This window comes from Anolis carolinensis, chromosome 2, assembly GCF_035594765.1.
Source record: "Anolis carolinensis isolate JA03-04 chromosome 2, rAnoCar3.1.pri, whole genome shotgun sequence".
Taxonomy (NCBI): Eukaryota; Metazoa; Chordata; class Lepidosauria; order Squamata; family Dactyloidae; genus Anolis; species Anolis carolinensis.
In genome coordinates, this window is record NC_085842.1 from 24,761,562 (window position 1) to 24,781,382 (window position 19,821).

The 19,821-nt window shown below is 40.6% G+C and overlaps 1 protein-coding gene across 1 annotated transcript; it reads right to left on the reverse strand.

Moving 5' to 3' along the window:
• Positions 1 to 3,004: 3,004 nt before the first annotated feature.
• Positions 3,005 to 19,801, reverse strand: LOC100558133 (tripartite motif-containing protein 10). The gene is made up of 8 exons (XM_008105734.3): positions 19,668 to 19,801; positions 17,158 to 17,634; positions 13,096 to 13,191; positions 11,511 to 11,741; positions 10,666 to 10,688; positions 7,385 to 7,497; positions 6,080 to 6,112; positions 3,005 to 4,388 (listed from the first exon to the last, which is right to left on the reverse strand). Exons 2-8 carry the CDS (start codon positions 17,572 to 17,574, stop codon positions 3,862 to 3,864), a joined length of 1,440 nt encoding a protein of 479 aa, XP_008103941.3. The 5' UTR covers positions 17,575 to 17,634; positions 19,668 to 19,801; the 3' UTR covers positions 3,005 to 3,861.
• Between the last annotated feature and the right edge of the window lie 20 nt (positions 19,802 to 19,821).

The window sequence follows — 19,821 nt, forward strand, 5'->3', positions numbered from 1 at the left end:
ACTTACAGCACCTACAGATGAGGAGTTGTTTGAGTGATTCTCTGGGGACGATGGGTCAATGAGTGAAGGAGAAGAAGGAGACACGTTGGATTGGACTAAGATAAGAGAAGTACAAGCTATTTTTGAGGCGCCAACAACTAGTGATACCTTTATGGGGTTCTCTGGGGGTGAAGACTGGCAATCGGGATCCAACTCAATCTTGGGGGGATCTAAGTCTTGACAGAAGATGGAGGAATTGGAGGGAAAGGCAAGGGAATTCACGTGACGAGCTGGGAGCAGCTGCGGGGAATAGTGATGGGGTGGTGGTCAGTTCTTCTGATGATAGTTTGTAGATAAAAGTGGGTTCAGGAGTGTGGGTCCTTGCAGAAGACAAGGTGTTGATGTGCGTTTGTGTGCTGGGTATTGGTGAAGATTCTTGTGGACTTGCTGCTGCCTGTTTCGTGTTCGACGCTGGATTTGGATCTGCAGTTTGGACCTGGACCGGTTTGGCTAAAGATGCTGCTTCTGCGGACTCTGGAGCAACGCTGTTTTGGATTTCTCCCGTTTCGACCTTGGACTTCGGCTGACCTTCTCCTCCTGCGACTCCTTTTGTTAACCATTTGTGTACTGTGCCTTTTTGTTTTGCCTCAGAGCGATTTGTTTGACTTGTTGCTCTTTGCATCCAGTTAATCTGGATTATCTTTCTGTTTACCTTTTGGACTAGGTCTGGTTTGGTTTTTTGAGTTTTGACCAGTGGAACTGCATTTTAGTTTATCTGCGTCCCTTTTCTTTTGTCTTAATAAACTCTGTTTTGAAGCCACTTTTAAGTCTGGCCCTTTAAGGCGTCTGTGATTCCAACATATATGGTTTTCTCTTTTATAATTAGACATCTTTGGACAGATGATGATTTTAACTTTCACTGTTTTACCTTTTGCAGTCCAAATCCATGGATTTGTGGATTCCAACATTACAGCTTGAAAATATTTGTATTCAATATATGCATGTATATGGTTTCTTGTTTTAATTGTGGTCTACTTTCTTGGATAGATGCAGTCGAAATCCATGAATTACAGCATCCACAGGTTTTTTTCCCCTTGTTAGGAACAATTTGAGAAACTGTAAGTTGCCTTTGGTGTAAGAGAATTAGCCATCTGCAAGGTTGGACGCCCGGATATTTTTGATGTTTTACCATCCTTGTGGGAGGCTTCTCTCTTGTCTCCGCATGGGGAGATTTTTATTCAATTTGTCCATGTATATGGTTTCTGCTGTTTAAAATGTGGCCTCCTTTCTTTAACAGATGACACGTTTTTGGATTTTTACATATCTTTAACTTTTTGCCTTTCACAGATGGCCCTACATGGTTACAGATTCAGCATTTATGGATTCCATCCTCTACAGCTCAAAATAAAATATTTTCTGTAAACACTAAATGCAGAAATAAATCCATAATGTTACAGACTTTGATCAGGATGTTTTCTTAAAAAAATAAGATACTTCAGATGTTTAGTATGAAGCATTAGCTTCTACAAATAAACATGTACTGAGTTTCAGAATTTAAACTTTAGAGTGGTTGTTACAAAACTTGCCAAATAGAATGAGGCTGGGAAAAAATGTATTTTCAGAAGAACAATATTGCCATCGTGTGATGATTTAAAGTAGTGACTGGGATTTTCACCCCATCCTTAAAACTATAGCTGGAACAGACAGGAGTAGGGCAGTCTCCTTTCCTCCCAAGGCAGCCTTGGTGGGATAGGTTTGAGCATTAAACTGATTCTGGAGATCTGGGTTCAAGTTCCTGCTTAACCATGAAAGGCACTGAGACTGTATAACCACACTGACCCATGGTTGTGAAAGTGGTGTCAAACTGAATCAATTCTACCATGTTAAGTTGTAGTTTTACAAGATCTTTAACCTTGCCTGCTCAGAAGTGCTGGCACGTAGGCAAATTGCAACTTCCAGAATTCCATAGCATTGGGCCATGGCAGTTAAAGTGGTGTCAAAGTGCATTAAATCTTCAGTCTGAATTAAATTTAGTGTGTCAATGCTGCCACAATGAGGAAAACTTTTTAACTGAATCATTGCTTGCTGGCAAAAGGGTGAACATGACGTCGAAGGCGACCATACAATTGTTTTCTAGGCCTAGAGAAAAGTACTCTCAAGGCATTTTTAGGTCTTCCAGAGCATTTTTGTAATAGTATGTTTCAGCTGAAAGGCCAAGACAATACTTTCAGGTCTGAAAAGTAGGGCTTTCGGGTTTAAATGAAAACTGTATTATGTGAATAGATAGATCCCTAATGTAATACAGGGACCTACTATATAAGTTTGGCCACTAAATAGGAAATGAGAGAAATGCAGGCTGCTGAAAGGAAAAAATCATCCCTGTTTACATGTGGCCTCTAGAAGCTTCAAAATGGTTTTGTTTAATCACGAAAGGGTTATGTGACCAAATCATTTCATTTGTTTGCTCTTCAGCCTGGAGAAGAAAATGTTATTATGCATGTTTAAACAGTTGAAAAGATGCCACATTGAGGAGGTGACAAACTAATTTGCTGTTGCTTTGGGGACCAAGACATGAAGCAATGGATTCAAACTACAGAAAAAGAGAATACACCTAAACATTAAGGGGAAAAAAACCTCATGAAGATACTGGCTATTTAATAGTGGAACTCACTGCCTTGGAGTGTGTTGGTCTCCTTCTTTGCAGGTTTTTAAACAGAGACTGGGTGTCAGGGATGCTTTGTGTATTTCTACACAGAAAAGGGGGGTTGGACAGGATGGCCCTAAATGATCTTTGTCAACTCTATAATTCTGTTCTTTCACATGGGTATATTGTTACTTTGTAATAAAAGTATTTGCAGCCACATTTACTACTACTCTTTTAGTGATGGAGAGAATACATTAGGAACCTAAACCTCTTTCTCAAGATTTTTTTAACTTTTACTGCCAAAGTTCTGGTAAAGAAATTAATCCCACAAACATCTACTTTATCAACCTGTAAATAAGATAGAAAGACAGTGAAGTGAGACAATATTAAACAGCAGGCTTTATTCAGCAATACAGTTGAACACATTTTAGAATACCTAGAACTTTTTTACAAACATCACGGAAAAGATTCATATGGTCTCCACATGTTCTTGGACAGCAGCTTTTAGCAAATGTAGCCAGTGAGGAGGAATGCTGGGGTTTGCAGTCCAACACCTGGAAAGCCACACAATTTCGACAGACACACATAATAAAGAAAACTCAACAGTCTCTGTTTTATTTATCCAAGGGATTTGTTAGCTGCCTTGCCAAGGCTCAAAGTGTGGCAGAAAGAGACAGACTTAACAAAGAGTAACTGAAGCTGTAGAAAGGACCACTACACATTATCTTCCAGTAGAAATATAGGGACAATCTCTCATCCTTACGTAATAGACACCCTTCCCTTGGGATTATCTACTTCCACTAATAATTGACACAAGACAATTCCCAATTTCTGCTTGATAAAATACAAGCAACTTGCCTTTAACTGTAGCTGCACTGTTCCTTAACAGGAACAATGGCTTTGTGTGGTGCTTCCTATTGGGTTTGCTATTTATTTTACAAGACTGCATATTAATGAATGAGAAAACTTTGGGACCTGCTTCTGAATTCTGTCTTTTCTGGCAACAGATCATATATGACCAGTAAAGTGTTACAATTTTCAATAAATGAGATGTAATGGGAATTGTAAAGAGGTGGGAGGGGGACCTTTAGTTTTAGTCTCATTTTGTTGGATTTTTGAAACATGCAACCTGTTGAGATTTTTGTACAATTGCAAAAAGGTTCTCCAACCGATGTTTCTTTTTCTTGTTCCTATTAGTTAATCAGGTACATAACACAAGCAGGGGTTATAAAGTTGTGTTAACTCTCGGAAGTGACTAAGCTGAGCCGGGCTTTCCCAAACACATAAAAGAAAGGGAAAAGGGTCTCTCCAAAAAATGAAGCTGCAGAATACGAAAACAGAGGGGATGCTGTATCTGCATCAAAGAAGCTCACCCAACCGCCATCACAGTTGAGGAACACCCGTATCCTTTTGGGCTCCTTGTGCAAAGTCATAAGAGTGTAAAATGGGGGATTGTAGGCTGTGTAGTTCCCCTCCCACTTCCCTACGGCCCAGAAACCCCCTTCGGGACTAAAGTTGATATCGCCTTTTCTCTGCACCGAATTTTTGGCAACTCCTATACCCCATGTGTCTTCGTTCCCCACAGTGACTTCCCAGAAGTGTCGGCCTTCTGTGAATCCTTCATATCCCAGAACGAAAGGCCATTCGTCAAATCTCTCAGGACTTCGGGGAAATTTCTTATAAATTTCACCCATTCTCACACTTCTGTTCCCTTCTGACAGGATGAGTTGGGGGTGGGCTGTACTTGGCTCCAGAGTAATTTTTTCTGTTCAAATATGAAGGATAAGGAAAACATTATTTTTAAAAAATACATTAGTATCAGTTGTAAGACTGACATCACTTGTGTACATAGGTCAGATTGCCATATTTTTTTGATTCTAAAAATCACTTTTTCCCCCATACCAACATTTCTAAAAATTGAGTGAATATTAGAATCACAGGTGCTCATCTAAATCTATTTCTATATCAGCAATAAAGATGAAAATGTGTATGTATGTATTTTCCAAGATGGCTCCCTCAACCAGAGAGCCCTATGAACCCCATTGATGGTGGATCTGGGCCAAACATGGCACACAGTCCACCTGTCCATGACCAAAAGAAAATACTGGCATGGTTGTGGGGTATTGACCCTGGGAAATTGCAATTCACCCTGCATCCACTGTTAACCCCACCGACAATGGATCTGGACCAAACTTGGCACACCAGTGATATGACCACCCTGACCAGGTTTGGGGGTGGGTTGACCCTGGATGATGAGAGTTCTAGTTCACTCACATCCAGAGAGCACTGTGAATTCCATGAATGATGGATCTGGACCAAACTTGGCGTGCATGCCCATCATGACCAACTTTAAATGCAGTGAGAGATTATGGTGGGAGTTGTAATTTACCCAAATCCTTATGCATTATCTAATGGATCCATTAATAAAATCCAAAACCAAACAATGACTATTTCTAATGTTTATCCTTACAAAAAGACCTTACCTGGGCATCACTAGGTACCTAAGCTAGTTTTGTGTATACATACAACTTTTTCACTGTGAGTGGTACTGAAATCAGTGGGGGCCCTCACAATTTTTCTCTTTGTGTTTCCATCCACAACAAGATTTCCTCCAAGAGATGTTCTTTACTTGCAAATTAAGCCTGAATTTACCTCCCGATAATTACGCTGTGTAGTTTAGCACAGCAACATGTCACACCAGACTACATAAATCTCTCTAGCCTGGTCCATAGAATCATAGAGTTGGAAGAGACCTCATGGGCCATCCAGTCTAACCCCCTGCCAAGAAGCAGGGAAATGACACTCAAAGCACCCCTGACAGATGGCCATTCAGCATCTGCTTAAAGGCCTCTAAAGAAGGAGCCTCAACCACACTCACCGTTATGAAAAGGTCATGTTTAAAACCACCGAAATAATTTATAGATCAGGCTAACAGTAGTCGATAAGCAAAAAAGCCACCCCAAAACCATCTGTGCATATTTTTCATGATATTTGCCACTGCAGATAAGTAAAAAAAACACCCCATAATAATCTTAATTATGCACTGCTCCATTTGAAGGGTTTTTTCATATTGGACGATTATCTGTAATTCGCATATGGGATATGGATAATACTCTAGTATTTGTAGATGCAACGTACTCTCATTATTCCATTCCATTCTGTTATCATCTACAAAGTTCGAGCTCGAGAAACATGTAATTGAGTTACCAAAGGGGAAACAAATCGCATAATGCTTTAAATAAGTTTAGGATTTTGTGTTGGGCTTCATGCAGCCCATGGGCCACAGGTTGGAGCCTGGTTTAGATTAATGCAGGTCTTCACTGTCCGTCTCACAAGTTAACACATGAATGGTTTCACAATCCCAAATGGATCAGCGGAACTCTGATTTGATATATCAGCACATTTTTAACAAACCTATAACTTTCTACGGATTTATCATCAGCTTCCAGTAATTACCTTCTTGTGACTTAAGTCCAGAGATCAGAGCATCTACAAAAGAAAATGAAAGCAAGATCATAATTCTTCATAAAGTCAAAAACATTTCACTTCATGGGGGTATCTATTTCCTTCCTTATGTTGTAGGTAACATGAAATACTACAAATTTCTCCTCCTATGAGCCTACTAGAACTTTAAAATTGTCTGAGGAGGCCCTACTCTCGGTCCCACCTGCCTCGCAAGTGCAACTGGTGGGGACCAGACAAGGCCTTCTCAGTGGTGGCTCCTCGGCTGTGGAACTTTCTTCCCGTGGCGTCCGGCAGGCTCCATTCCTTCTGGGATTTAAAAAGAAGTTAAAGAACTCGCTATGCGCACAAGCGTTTAACGAATACATTTTTCACAGCTTCGACACACCTAGTTCAAGGATTATGCGCAAAGTTTACAGATGAATGGATTTATGCACTTTATGTGTTTTAAGTTTTGTATATTGTTTCATGTGTTTTAATGCTCAATGTAAATTGTTTTTAATTGCTCTGTGTTTTTACTATATTGTGTTGTTGTTTTATTGGCATTGAATATTTGCTAAATCTGTAAGCCGCCTTGAATCCCCTCGGGTGAGAAAGGTGGGATAGAAATGACGAAAATAAATAAATTTCAGGGAGAGGGTGCTTTTTAGGTCTTAGGAGCCACTCTGAGATCCCAAATGTAACATTATTACAAGTAAACAAACACTAATATGCTTGTAATAATTCTGATTTGTCCATTACTGATAGGCATGTTTTTAGAATTCAAGACTGCTCTTGGTAAAAGTTTCAACACAATCATTCAAAATATTGCCTTAAAGGTTATTAAATGTGACTTTAAATGAAACAAAGCTACTTGTGACATGTGGGACTTGAATTGTCCTCATCTGGACTTTCAGAATCCAAAATACTACAAGATCCAAAATTATCAAAATGGGCGGCTAAGACAATCACAGCTTTGCCTTCTGTTGGTCCAATGTACACACAATTATTAAAAGCATTGTCTAAATTTATGTTCAGGCTATGTGTATATTAAGGGGCTTATGAAACATACATGGCTTTCAGGTTTAGATGTGGGTCCCATCTCCAAGACATCTCATTATGTACATACAGGAATGTAAATACAGGAATTCCAAAAGCAAAAAAAAAAAAAATCCAAAAGGTTGAATATCCCTTATCCCAAACATTTTGATTAAGGAATACTCAACCTGTAATCAGCTGCCTTTGGTCACCATATTAGGAGAAAGACAGGATAAAATAAATATACAGTATCAAATCTTTCAGTTGATGATTCTTCATTACCTCTATATCGGCGTGATATGGCATCCAGCAAAAGATTCGTATCACAGAATTCCCAGAGTTTCCATTTCAGCTCAAGAGGAAAACTGACAGAATCCTGACATGCTGTGTCACATCTGTAGAAAGAAAATGTTAATACACCAAGGCAGAATTTTGGAAAAGCAAAACAGAAAAGATGGGGGTGGGGAACAAAACAATGTGATGATGGTTTAGGAATGGGATATTATTCATTTCAGGGACAGGCAAGTGCCCATCTCTTTGCATTTTCCTTATTTCCTTATTTTCTATAAGAAAGAGAAGTCATGTCCATAGTTTAAATTTATTTGCTCCAGTTCTATTTGAGCTCCTGCCTTATGCAATAGGAATACAAACTTGTAAGCCCATTATTATGTGTCATGCATTTTCTTTCTCTGAAATATAGACCACATCCGCTCCCGCCCAACCTCTGCAGGGGCGGAGGGCCAATTAGAAAGCTTATTGATCCAGAAAGATTCCTCATGGCTCTAGAGTAGTTTCCTGCCACCTCGGTAGGTGAGTCTGTCAATACTCTGGTCACTCTCTGGAATGGGAAGATGACTAGGGCAATAGACACGATTGCTCCGGAACTTCCCCTCTCACATAACAGGGCTAAATCACCTCCTTGATTCAATGAGAAGCTGGCAGTGATGAAACATGTAAGATGGAGACTAGAACGTGTGTGGTGTTCAACTTGTAGTGAGTCAGACCAAACACAGGTATGTGCCTCCATAAGGACTTATTCCGCAGCAATGGAGGCTGCAAAGTAATCTTTCATTGCAGCCAACATTGCGTCTGCAAGGAATCATCTAGCCGAGCTGTTTCGAACGGTCAGAGGCTTGTTTAATCCCATCTTGCAAGACGGGATCCCATACCATTCGGTAGCTCACCGTGAAGCATTTGCTCAATTCTTTGAGGATAAAGTTGTTGTGATCCACTCCAACCTGGACACCACTTTAACTGCAGTTTCTGAAGATGTAACACGAGCACCTACTTGTCCGGTTTTAATTGATTCATTGCAATTGGTGCAACCAGAGGATGTGGACAAGATCCTTGAAGAAGCGAGGGCAACCACATGCATTCTGGACCCCTGCCCATCCTGGCTGATAAAACAGGACAGAGGAGGTTTGGTGGAGTGGTTGAAGGTGATGGTTAATGCCTCCTTACAGGAAGGTAAGATTCCAGCCAGCCTAAAAGAGGCTGTAATAAAACCGCTGTTGAATAACCATCACTGGACCCCACTCAACTGAACAACTTTTGTCCAGTTTCCAGTCTCCCCTTTTTGGGAAAGTCTTGGAACGTGTAGTTGCCTCGCAACTCCAGGTGTTCTTGGAAGAAATGGATCATCTAGATCCGTCACAGTCTGGCTTGAGATCGGGTCATGGAACTGAGACAGTCTTGGTCTCCTTAGTGGATGATCTATGCCAGGAAATACACAAGTAAGTGTGTCCCTGTTAGTTCTCTTGGAACTCTCAGCGGCCTTCAATACTGTAGACCACAGTATTCGTCTGGAGTGCCTCATGGGAATGGGATTTGGAGGCACTGTTCTACAGTGGCTCAGGTCCTTCCTGGTGAATCATTCCCAGAAGGAGTTGCTGGGAGACACCTTATCGACCCCACAGCCTTTGTTGTGTGGGGTCCTGCAGGGTTCAGTATTGTCCCCCATATTGTTTAACATCTACATGAAGCCACTGGGAGAGATCATCTGAAGTTATTGCATTCGAAGCAATCTGTATGCAGATGATGTCCAACTCTATCACTCCTTTCCACCTACTACTACCCTGTTTCCCCTAAAATAAGACATCCCCAGAAAATAAGACCTAGTAGAAGTTTTGCTGAATTGCTAAATATAAGGCCTCCCCCAAAAGTAAGACCTAGCAAAGTTTTTGTTTGGAAGCATGCCCACTGAACAGAACACCAGAGCATGCAGGATCGGTAAATGTATGTACCATAGAATGTTGTACATAGAAATAATGGTAGTAACAAGAAATTCTTGATAGGATTCACAGTTTGTCTGGTTATGCTGGTTTGTAATGACAACCACTGTACAGTATATAATAAATGTTCATTTTTTTTTGTTCAACAATAAATGTTAATTCTTCTTCATGAAAAAATAAGACATCCCCTGAAAATAAGACCTAGTGCATCTTTGGGAGCAAAAATTAATATAAGACACTGTCTTATTTTCAGGGAAACAAGGTAAGGAGGTTGTCCAGGTCCTGAACCGGTGCTTGGCAGCTGTGACGATTTGGATGACGGCAAACAAATTGAAATTGAATCCAGACAAGACAGAGGTACAGTCGAAAGGCCGAACAGGGTATAGGATTACAGCCTGTGCTAGACGGGGTTACACTCACCCTGAAATTACAAATTTGCAGCTTGGGAATTCTCCTGGATTCTTCGCTGAGCCTGGTACCTTAGGTCTTGGCGGTGGCTAGAAGAGCTTTTGCACAATTAAAACTTGTGCACCCATACCCTGGGAAGTCAGACTTGGCCATGGTGGGCCACCCTCTAGTTACATCTTGAATAGACTACTGCAACGTGCTCTACGTGGGATGACCTTGAAGACTGTTTAGAAGCTCTAAGTAGTCCAACGGGCGGCAGCCAGATTTCTTACTGGAGTGGCGTAAAGGAAGTACACAACCCCCCATTACATCAGCTCCACTGGCTGCCAGTTCGCTACCAAGCACAATTCAAAGTGCTGACTTTAACCTATAAAATCCTAAACGTTTCTGGCCCAGCTTATTTGTCCGAATATATCTCCCCTGATGAATTAGCTCAGGCGCTTGTTCCTTGAGACTTTGGATCTGACCAGTGACTATCTACACTGCAGATTTAATACAGTTTGATACCACTTTAACTTCCATGACTCAATGCTATGGAATCATGGGAGTTGTAATGTGGAGGTCTATCAATTTATTCCTCTCATGAGTCCTCTCTTGACCTTCCAAGATGTAGATAACTTTGATTAGCATCCTTAATAACTTTCCTATTTTAGAATGGAGTTCCTACAATAAAGCTTAGCATAGTTTCTTTCTTCTAGCCATTGGCATGTTCCTCAAATCAAGATCTCTGTCCACTGAACGTACTACTAACATGGAGGACCATATTCTTCACATACTACTACAACAGACGTCTCCATGCTGTGATTCTCCAGAATCTCATAACCTCATCAGTGCTACCAGAGATTGTGGGAATTGTAATCCAAGTTGCAGTTTGGAAAAGATATTATTTTCTGTCATGAAGAGAAGTGAATGGTGTCTACTTACCTCTGGAAATTCTGCTTGAAATCCTGTGAGGGGGAAAGAGAGACAAGGAATTTGCCTCCTGTCACAAGCTACATTATGAAATTTCCTCAGCCCTCTCCCTTTGCATCTGGTGATGGCAGGAGCAGATGCAACAGCAACAGGATACATAAAGTGATGAGTCAGCATGTCTCAATTGGTTTCAACTTGACTAGACCATATAGACTGCACACGACCGCAGATCAGGCACCAAGTGTGCTGATGATGCTTCTGAGTACTGTACACCAGAGCTTCCTAAACTTTTTCAACTCATGGCCCTTTTCTGCTCAATAATTTTTTTATGTGACCCCAGATACCGTATGTAAAATAGACATGAAAATCAAACATCAGCGTTAGCGAGGCTTGCTAAACATGCTGTTTTTCCTTTTTATGAGGCACAGCTGAAGCATTTTCTGCAGAGCCCACTGTAATCACTGCACATTGTTGCTAACAGATTCCTGTAAATGGGTGGCATGGAGGAACCTTTAACTGTTGCAAAAATTTTCATGACCTCAACATTGTGTGAAGGAGGGACCCACAGTTCAAGAAGCCCTGCTTTAGACTAGCTGTGAATTAAGTGGCCAATCTAGCTAAGCCTTAAATCAGTGGTGATTATGTCTAAAGAGACATGTATATGGTTGCTTTTTTAGTACACAACAGACCTGGCTATCAACATCATTTACTCTCCATGTAGGTGAAGGGACCATTCCCAATTTCGGAACAACTTGCCCTTTGTAGTGGGAAGGCCAGGTCATAAAGATATGCAGGTTGTTGTTTTGTTGCTATTATTATTCCTGTTCCTATTATTATTTCTTCCACCACCATCTTACCATGAGGAATTCAGTAGCCGGCTGCTCACAGGTCTCCTGTATTTCCGCAATTAATTTTGTCAAGGAGGTCATTTCCTCGGAGAGGCTGGACACGTAGTGTTTCCTCTTCCTGGCAACCTCTTTTTGCAGCTCTTGCATCTGCGTCAGAAGAAGGTTCTGTTGCTCATCTAGAAATCCATGGAAGTTTTTAAATTCCGCAGCGGCCTTTTCCTTTTCCTTTTCTACCATCTTCTGCAATGAAGATGATAGAAAACCAATATTAGAATGAATATGTTGGAATTCAACATTAAGATATAGCGTCAATGGAAAGGTCAGTAGAGAGGGGACTTAAAGAAGCTGAAAGGTAACCCTTCTCAGGCTATCTGTCCTGCCCCTGTCTGATGCAAAACCTTATCACATTTGGAAATACTTTATTTCAATCAGTATGCATCCTGTATTTTTTATGACTGATTGCATACTGTATTCAAACGGGATGCATACTGACCCCATCAAACCCAAATACAGTAGAGTCTCACTTATTCAACACTCGCTTATTCAACGTCCTGGATTATCCAACACATTTTTGTAGTCAATCTTTTCAATACATCATGATATTTTGGTGCTAAATTCGTAAATACAATAATTGCTACATAGCATTACTGAGTATTGAATTACTTTTTCTGTCAAATTTGTTGTATAACATGATGTTTTGGTGCTTAATTTGAAAAATCATAACCTAATTTGATGTTTAAAAGGCTTTTCCTTAATCACTCCTTATTATCCAACATATTCACTTATCCAACGTTCTGCTGGCCCGTTTATGTTGGATAAGTGAGACTCCACTGTACTATGGTTATATTTCAAAAATACTACGCTTTAACTCATCACACCACAGAAAACTGGCTCCTCCCAATCAAATGGAATTTAAATGCCTCCCTATATCATTCTGTGACCTTAAAAAAAACCTCCTAAGATTGCGCACTGACGTAGCCTCGAAGTCCCGAACTACTGCTGTCGTGTTTTGAAAAAGCTCTTGCATCTGCACAGTAATAGGTTCATCTGATCATTGTGATGATACTGATAACATTCACTGAGGAATTAAAAAAAGTTATTTATAATCACCCAAAAGTGTGTTTTCCAACCTTTGGTTCATAATAATTCAAAGTGTATTCACAATGTAGGACAGCATCAGGAGTATAATTAAGAGGTACTGTACTTTGTTTGAAAATTGCAATCAACAAAGCCAGTTTGGTGTAGTGGTTAGAATATGAGATTTGGGAAATTTGGTTGAAATCACCACTGGATTAGGAAGCTCACTGAGGCTGGATCTACATTGCCATATCATGCAGTTTCAGAATGCAGATTAATTGCATGGAACTAGATTATATGATGCTATATGATGCAGTTCAATGATGCGGTTAATCTGCATTTTGAAACTGCATTATATGTCAGTGTAGATCCAGCTTTAGTCTAGTAAACCTAACCTGCTGTTGTGGGAAGGAAGTGTCATATATATTCCTTGGAGGAAAGAACTTGAAACTCTTTTCTGTTTTCTACTCATTTTCCCTGACTTATGTTTGCTCATTTGAGTAAAAGGAAGACTTACAAGCATGTCAAAAGTTTCTTTTTCTGCATCTCTCGGAATTGTCCCCATTTCTTCTTTCAGCTGCTTGAGCTTCACTAAGCGGACACGCATCTGAATCTGAAGATTAGGGTGGAAACAAAAACATAATCATTCAATAATAATAATAATCATCATCATCATCGTTATTTTTAAAAAAACCCTTTCTCCCCAGAGACTCAGGGCAGTTTCCAAAATCAAAAAATGACAAACATTCAATGCCATGTGCAAATAAATTAAAACAATTAAAGCAAACAGTTAAAAATGGTTAAAAATAAAACAACTAAACAATCTTGGCTAAGAGATATAACATATAACTCAGTCAGGCCTCATAAATAACACCTTAAGCAGTTAAGCTGTTAGAATCTGTATAAAATATAAAAATATAGAAATATAACATATAAAAATACATAACTCTTCAATAAGTTAAGAAATTTGTTGTCAACATCGTCAGACGGGTTAGAATCAGAGGTAAAAACTAGTAACCTTCCTCTCCATAAGCTAGCGTACAAAAGTAAGTTTTTAGTTGTTTCTTGGAGGAGAGAAGAGAAGGAGTTCTGATTTCTTTAGTAAGGGAGTTCCAGGGGGAAGGGGACACCACGGAGAAGGCCCCTTCGCTCATTCTCACCAGCCACATAAAATCATAGAATCATAGAATAGTAGAGTTGGAAGAGACCTCATGGGCCATCCAGTCCAACCCCCTGCCAAGTAGCAGGAAATCGCATTCAAAGCACCCCCGACAGATGGCCATCCAGCCTCTGCTTAAAAGCCTCCAAAGAAGGAGCCTCCACCACAGTCTGGGGGGGAGAGTTCCACTGCCGAACAGCTCTCACGGTCAGGAAGTTCTTCCTGATGTTCAGGTGGAATCTCCTTTCCTGTAGTTTGGAGCCATTGTTCCGCGTCCTAGTCTCCAGGGCAGCAGAAAACAATCTTGCTCCCTCCTCCCTATGACTTCCCCTCACATATTTATACATGGCTATCATGTCTCCTCTCAGCCTTCTCTTCTGCAGACTAAACATGCCCAGCTCTTTGAGCCTCTCCTCATAGGGCTTGTTTGCCAGACCTTTAATCATTTTAGTTGCCCTCCTCTGGACGCATTCCAGCTTGTCAACATCTCCCTTCAACTGTGGTGTCCAGAATTGGACGCAGTATTCCAGGTGTGGTCTGACCAAGGCAGAATAGAGGGGGAGCAGGACTTCCCTGGATCTAGACGCTATACCCCTATTGATGCAGGCCAAAATCCCATTGGCTTTCTTAGCAGCCGCATCACATTGCTGGCTCATGTTTAACTTGTTGTCCACAAGGACTCCAAGATCTTTTTCACATGTACTGCTGTCGAGTCCCCCATTTTGTATCTTTGCATTCCATTTTTTCTGCCGAAGTGAGTATCTTGCATTTGTCCCTGTTGAACTTCATGTTGTTAGCTTCGGCCCATCTCTCTAGTCTGTCAAGATCGTTTTGAATTCTGCTCCTTTCCTCTGGAGTGTTAGCTATCCCTCCCAGTTTGGTGTCGTCTGCAAACTTGATGATCGTGCCTTCTAACCCTTCGTCTAAGTCGTTAATAAAGATGTTGAACAGAACCGGGCCCAGGACGGAGCCCTGCGGCACTCCACTCGTGACTTCTTTCCAAGATGAAGACGACGCATTGGTGAGCACCCTTTGGGTTCGTTCGCTTAGCCAATTACAGATCCACCTAACCGTAGTTTTGTCTAGCTCACATTTTACTAGTTTGTTTGCCAGAAGGTCGTGGGGGACTTTGTCGAAGGCCTTACTGAAATCCAGGTAGGCTACACCCACGGCATTCCCTGTATCGACCCAACTCGTAACTCTATCGAAAAAAGAGATCAGATTAGTCTGGCATGATTTGTTTTTGGTAAATCCATGTTGACTATTAGCAATGACCGCATTTGTTTCTAAGTGTTCACTTAGTTGTTTCTAAGTGTTCGTCCCACACTTGGGACGGGCGTGGAACCAAGAGAAGGGCCCCCTCTGTTGATCACAGTGTCTGGGTCAGTTTGTAGGCAGGGATGCAGTTTGTCAAATAGTCTGGGCCTGGACCATTTAGGGCTTTATAGGCTTACTTCCTGTTGTCTCATCCCCTTTCTTAACTAGGAATTCCCGTCTTCTGAATATTTTTCTTTATTTAAATCTGGCTAAAAATATTGGAGCCCCTGATGGCGCAGCAGGTTAAACCGCTGAGCTGTTGAATTTACTGACCGAAAGGTCGGCGGATTGAATCTGGGGAGCAGAGTGAGTTCCCGCTATTAGCCCCAGCTTCTGCCAACCTAGCAGTTTGAAAGCATGCAAATATGAGTAGATCAATAGGGCCCACTTCTGCAGGAAAGTAACAGCGCTCCATGCAGTCATGCTGGCCACATGACCTAGGAGGTATCTACAGACAATGCCAGCTCTTCGGTTTAGAAATTGAGATGAGCAACAACCCCTAGAGTCAGACACCACTAGACTTAATGTCAGGGGAAAACTTTTAACTTTACCTGCCAGTATTTTAAAAACTCAGAAATTGGGACTGTAAATAAAGAACACTCTGAAAACAGGAATTCCAGACAAGAAACAATCAGGGCCAGCTAACACCTCCCAACAAAGGATGGCCCCAGAAAGGAAGCAGACAGGCTTTGAAGCTGAAAGTCCATTCAATGCTAATCAAGGTGGCCAATTTGCAACATTCACACTTGCCTCCAACAGACAAGAGTTCTCGCACCCTGGACCTTCCACAGATATATAAACCCCTCTTGCCTAGTTTCCAACAGACCTCACAACCTCTGGGGATGCCTGCCATAGATGTGGGCGAAACATCAGGAAAGAATACTTCTGGAACACAGCCATACAGCCCAGAAAACTCACAGCAACAAAACCCAATAAGCACGTTTCTGGGTTTTTCTCAATTTTCTTAATAATAATTTTCTTGGTTTCTTTAGTCACCTTTTTCCAAAACTTTTTCACCACCATACAGATCCACCAAACATGGGAGAAGGTGCCTTTCTGTGTTTTGCACCTCCAACATTCCCCCTTTTGGAATTTATCAATTTAAGCCATTACATCAGGGGCTATATAACTTCTATAGAAAATTTTATACAGTAGAGTTTCACTTATCCAACACTCACTAATCCAACGTTCTGGTTTATCCAACACATTTTTGTAGTCAATGTTTTCAAACATCGTGATATTTTGGTGCTAAATTCATAAATGCAGTAATTGTTGCATAGCATTACTGCGTATTGAACTACTTTTTCTGTCAAATTTGTTGTATAACATGATGTTTTGGTTCTTAATTTGTAAAATCATAACCTAATTTGATGTTTAATAGGCTTTTCCTTAATCTCTCCTTATTATCCAACATATTCACTTATCCAACGTTCTGCCGGCCCGTTTATGTTGGATAAGTCAGACTCTACTGTACATGTTTTCTCTTACAGAACCCGCTATTGAAAATGTAAATCCTTTTTTCTATAAATATTCATAATTATCCAAATGTATATTTTTCCCTAAGTCTCTGGACTAGGAAATCATTATCGTTTTTATTCTATTGTCTTCCAAGTTATATTCTAGGATATACTTGCATAACCTGGATATCAATCCTTTATTTTCTTTTCTCAAGATGTTTTCCAATTCAGATTTCTTTTTAGCAAACAGATTTTTATTATCTTTCCTAAATATATTCTGCAGTTGATGATAACAAAACCAGTAATTTATCCCCAACTCTTCTCTCCCCTTTAGTTTCCAGTGTTCTTTTTCTTCAATTAGACATTCCTATAGATTCTCAGTTCCTCGGTGTATGTTGATTTTAACACTGCTTCCAAAAGATGTAGCTATATTCTTTACTACTCATGATGACACCCAACTATATAAAATCTTAAAATTTCTTTTGTTAGTAGGTTAGTAATATATACTTAAATATTTATTATAATTATGTCATTCACTTAAGATCAACACATTTTCACTCTTCTTATATATATGTGTGTGTGTGTGTGTGTGTGTGTGTGTGTGTATAGTATCGACCTTCTTGAAGTTATACACTTTTCTACTTACCTTGTATTTTTCCACAGCCTGTTCTGCAAGGTGCACAATGTGCGATGCATGCTCCGGAGAGCGTTCACAAATCAAGCAGACCAGTTCTTCATCATCCTCACAGAAGAGGTTCAGTTTCTCCTTGTGTTTTGGGCACACGTAGTCCTTTCCTACTTTGAGGGCTGGGAGTTTCTTGAGTTTCTCGACTATGCTGCCCAGCTGCTGGTTTGGCCGGAGCTTCCCTTCTTGGATAGGCGAGCTGCATACTGGACACTGCAAAGGCTCATTTTTTTCTTTCTTGGAAACATAATAGTCAGAAATGCAGATCCGGCAGAAGTTGTGATCACAGTCCACCAGGACCGGGTCTGTCAGGTACTGCTTGCAAAGAGGACAGAGAGCATCTTCTTTCAAGTCCACCACTGATACAGGTGAGGCCATGGTAGGCAGACACTTTGCAGGTATCTTCCTCCGTCAGGTACAAAAGCCAACAGGAGTGAGCTTGAAAACAAGGAAACATGAATGCAAAATACATATCTTTTTATGAGCAAAAGATTGCATACATACGTTAGCGTGGAGACGTCTGAGGCCCTTTCTACACTGCCATATACAATCTGCGTTGAACTGGATTATATGGCAGTGTGGACTCATATAATCCAGTTCTAAACAGATAATGTGCATCACCTGCTTTGATAATATGGATTATATGGCAGTGTATAAGTGGGCTGAGGCTGGATCCACACTGCCATACAGCCCAGGTTCTGAATTCAGATTATCTGCATTGAACTGGAATATGAGTCAACATTGCCATATAACCCAGTTCAAAGCAGATAATCTGGATTAAATAATGATGGATAAACACTGCCCTACAATGCAGTATCTAATCCCATACTATCTGCTTTGATTGGATTATCTAGCAGTGTAGATTCATATAATCCAGTTCAAAGCAAATAATGTAGATTATCTACTTTGATAATCTGGGTTATGACTGTGTAGAAGGGATTATATTATAACAACAACAACAAAACAACAATTTTTTATTATAATAATAATCTTATTTCTTACCTGCCTCTTCTTGTGGCTCGAGTGGATGGGTCTCAGGCTGGATCTATACTGCTATATAATCCAGTTCAAATCAGATAATCTGGATTATATGACGGTGGATAATCTGGATTATATGACGGCCTTCTAATCCAGGATCTGATCCCAGATTATTTGTTTTGAACTGGATTATATGGCAGCGTAAACTCAGGCCCCTTCCACACAGCTATATAAAATCCACATTGAATTGAATTATATGGCAGTGTGGGCTCAGATAACCCACTTCAAAGCAGATATTGTGAATTATCTGCCTTGATGTTCTAGGTTATATGGCTGTGTGGAAGGGTCATCATAGAATCATAGAGCTGGAAGAGACCTCATGAGCCAGTCTAGGCCACACCCCTGCCAAAAAGCAGGAAATCGCATTCAAGGCACCCCAACAGATGGCCATCCAGCCTCTGCTTAAAAGCCTCCAAAGAAGGAACCTCCATCACATATAATGCCATATAATGTAGTTCAAAGCAGATAATTTGGGATCAGAAACTGGGATATAGGGCAGTGTCGATCCAGCCTAAATTCAAAGATAATATTCTGGATTACCGTCTTTGACAGTCTGGATTACATAGCATTGTAGATCCAGCCTGAGACCCCCATCTACACTGCCACATAAAATCCAAATTAATTGCTTTCAACTCTATTATATGGCAGGGTAGACTCACATAATTTTATTGATGCTGATGTTTTATTGTTGGGACATTTGTTTTATTGTTTTGCTGTTGTTATTATATTCTTATATCGGGCAAGGCCCCATGTAAGCCGCCCCGAGTCCCTTCGGGGAGATGGGGCGGGGTATAAAAATAAAGTTATTATTATTATATTATTATAATCCAATTCAAAGAAGAGAATGTGGAATATCTGCTTTGATAATCAGGATTACATGGTAGTGTAGATCAGGCTTGAGGACCACCCCCACCCCCCATCTATACTGCCATATAAAATCCAGATTATCTGCTTTGAACTGGATTATATGGCAGACACATATAATCCAGTTTAAAGCAGATAATGTGGAATATCATCTACTTTGATAATCAGGATTATATGACAATGTAGAGGGGCCCTCATAATCTACTATAACTACATGATAGGATTGCCAGAGGTGAGAAACAACTTGAAGCAATACAACATATTAACATAACATGGTTTCCTGCCACAAAACACATGTTAATTTCTGAGGGAACTGTATAAGCCACAGCAAAAGGAAATTGAGGCTTAGAGCCCTTCCACACAGCTATATAACCTAGAATATCAAGTCAGATAATCCACAATATCTGCTTTGAACTGGGTTATCTGAGTCCACACTGCTATATAATCCAATTCAGTGTGGATTTTATACAACTGTGTGGAAGAGGCCTTAGGAAAGGCCTAGCTCTGGATAGAGAAGCAGCAGGCCAAAGTTGGCAGCCAAGCTGCCTTCAGACTCCCTTTAGGCCTACCCATCAGTTGTGAATTTCCTCCATTCTTGTTGCTGTTGTTGTGTACCTCCAAGGCCCGTCTACACTGACCATTTAGTGCAGTTCGAAGCTAACTTCAAACGACAGCGATCAGACAGCAAACAGCCACAAAAAGCATAGAAAAGGAGGCCCTTAA

Coding starts and splice junctions, on each gene's coding strand:
- LOC100558133 (XM_008105734.3), bottom strand. CDS start 17,574: ATGGCCTCACCTGTATCAGTGGTGGACTTGAAAGAAGATGCTCTCTGT. Junction 10,689..11,510: donor CGGCTACTGAATTCCTCATG/GTAAGATGGTGG, acceptor TCCCCCTCACAG/GATTTCAAGCAGAATTTCCA. Junction 4,389..6,079: donor TGGACTTAAGTCACAAGAAG/GTAATTACTGGA, acceptor ATATTTGAACAG/AAAAAATTACTCTGGAGCCA.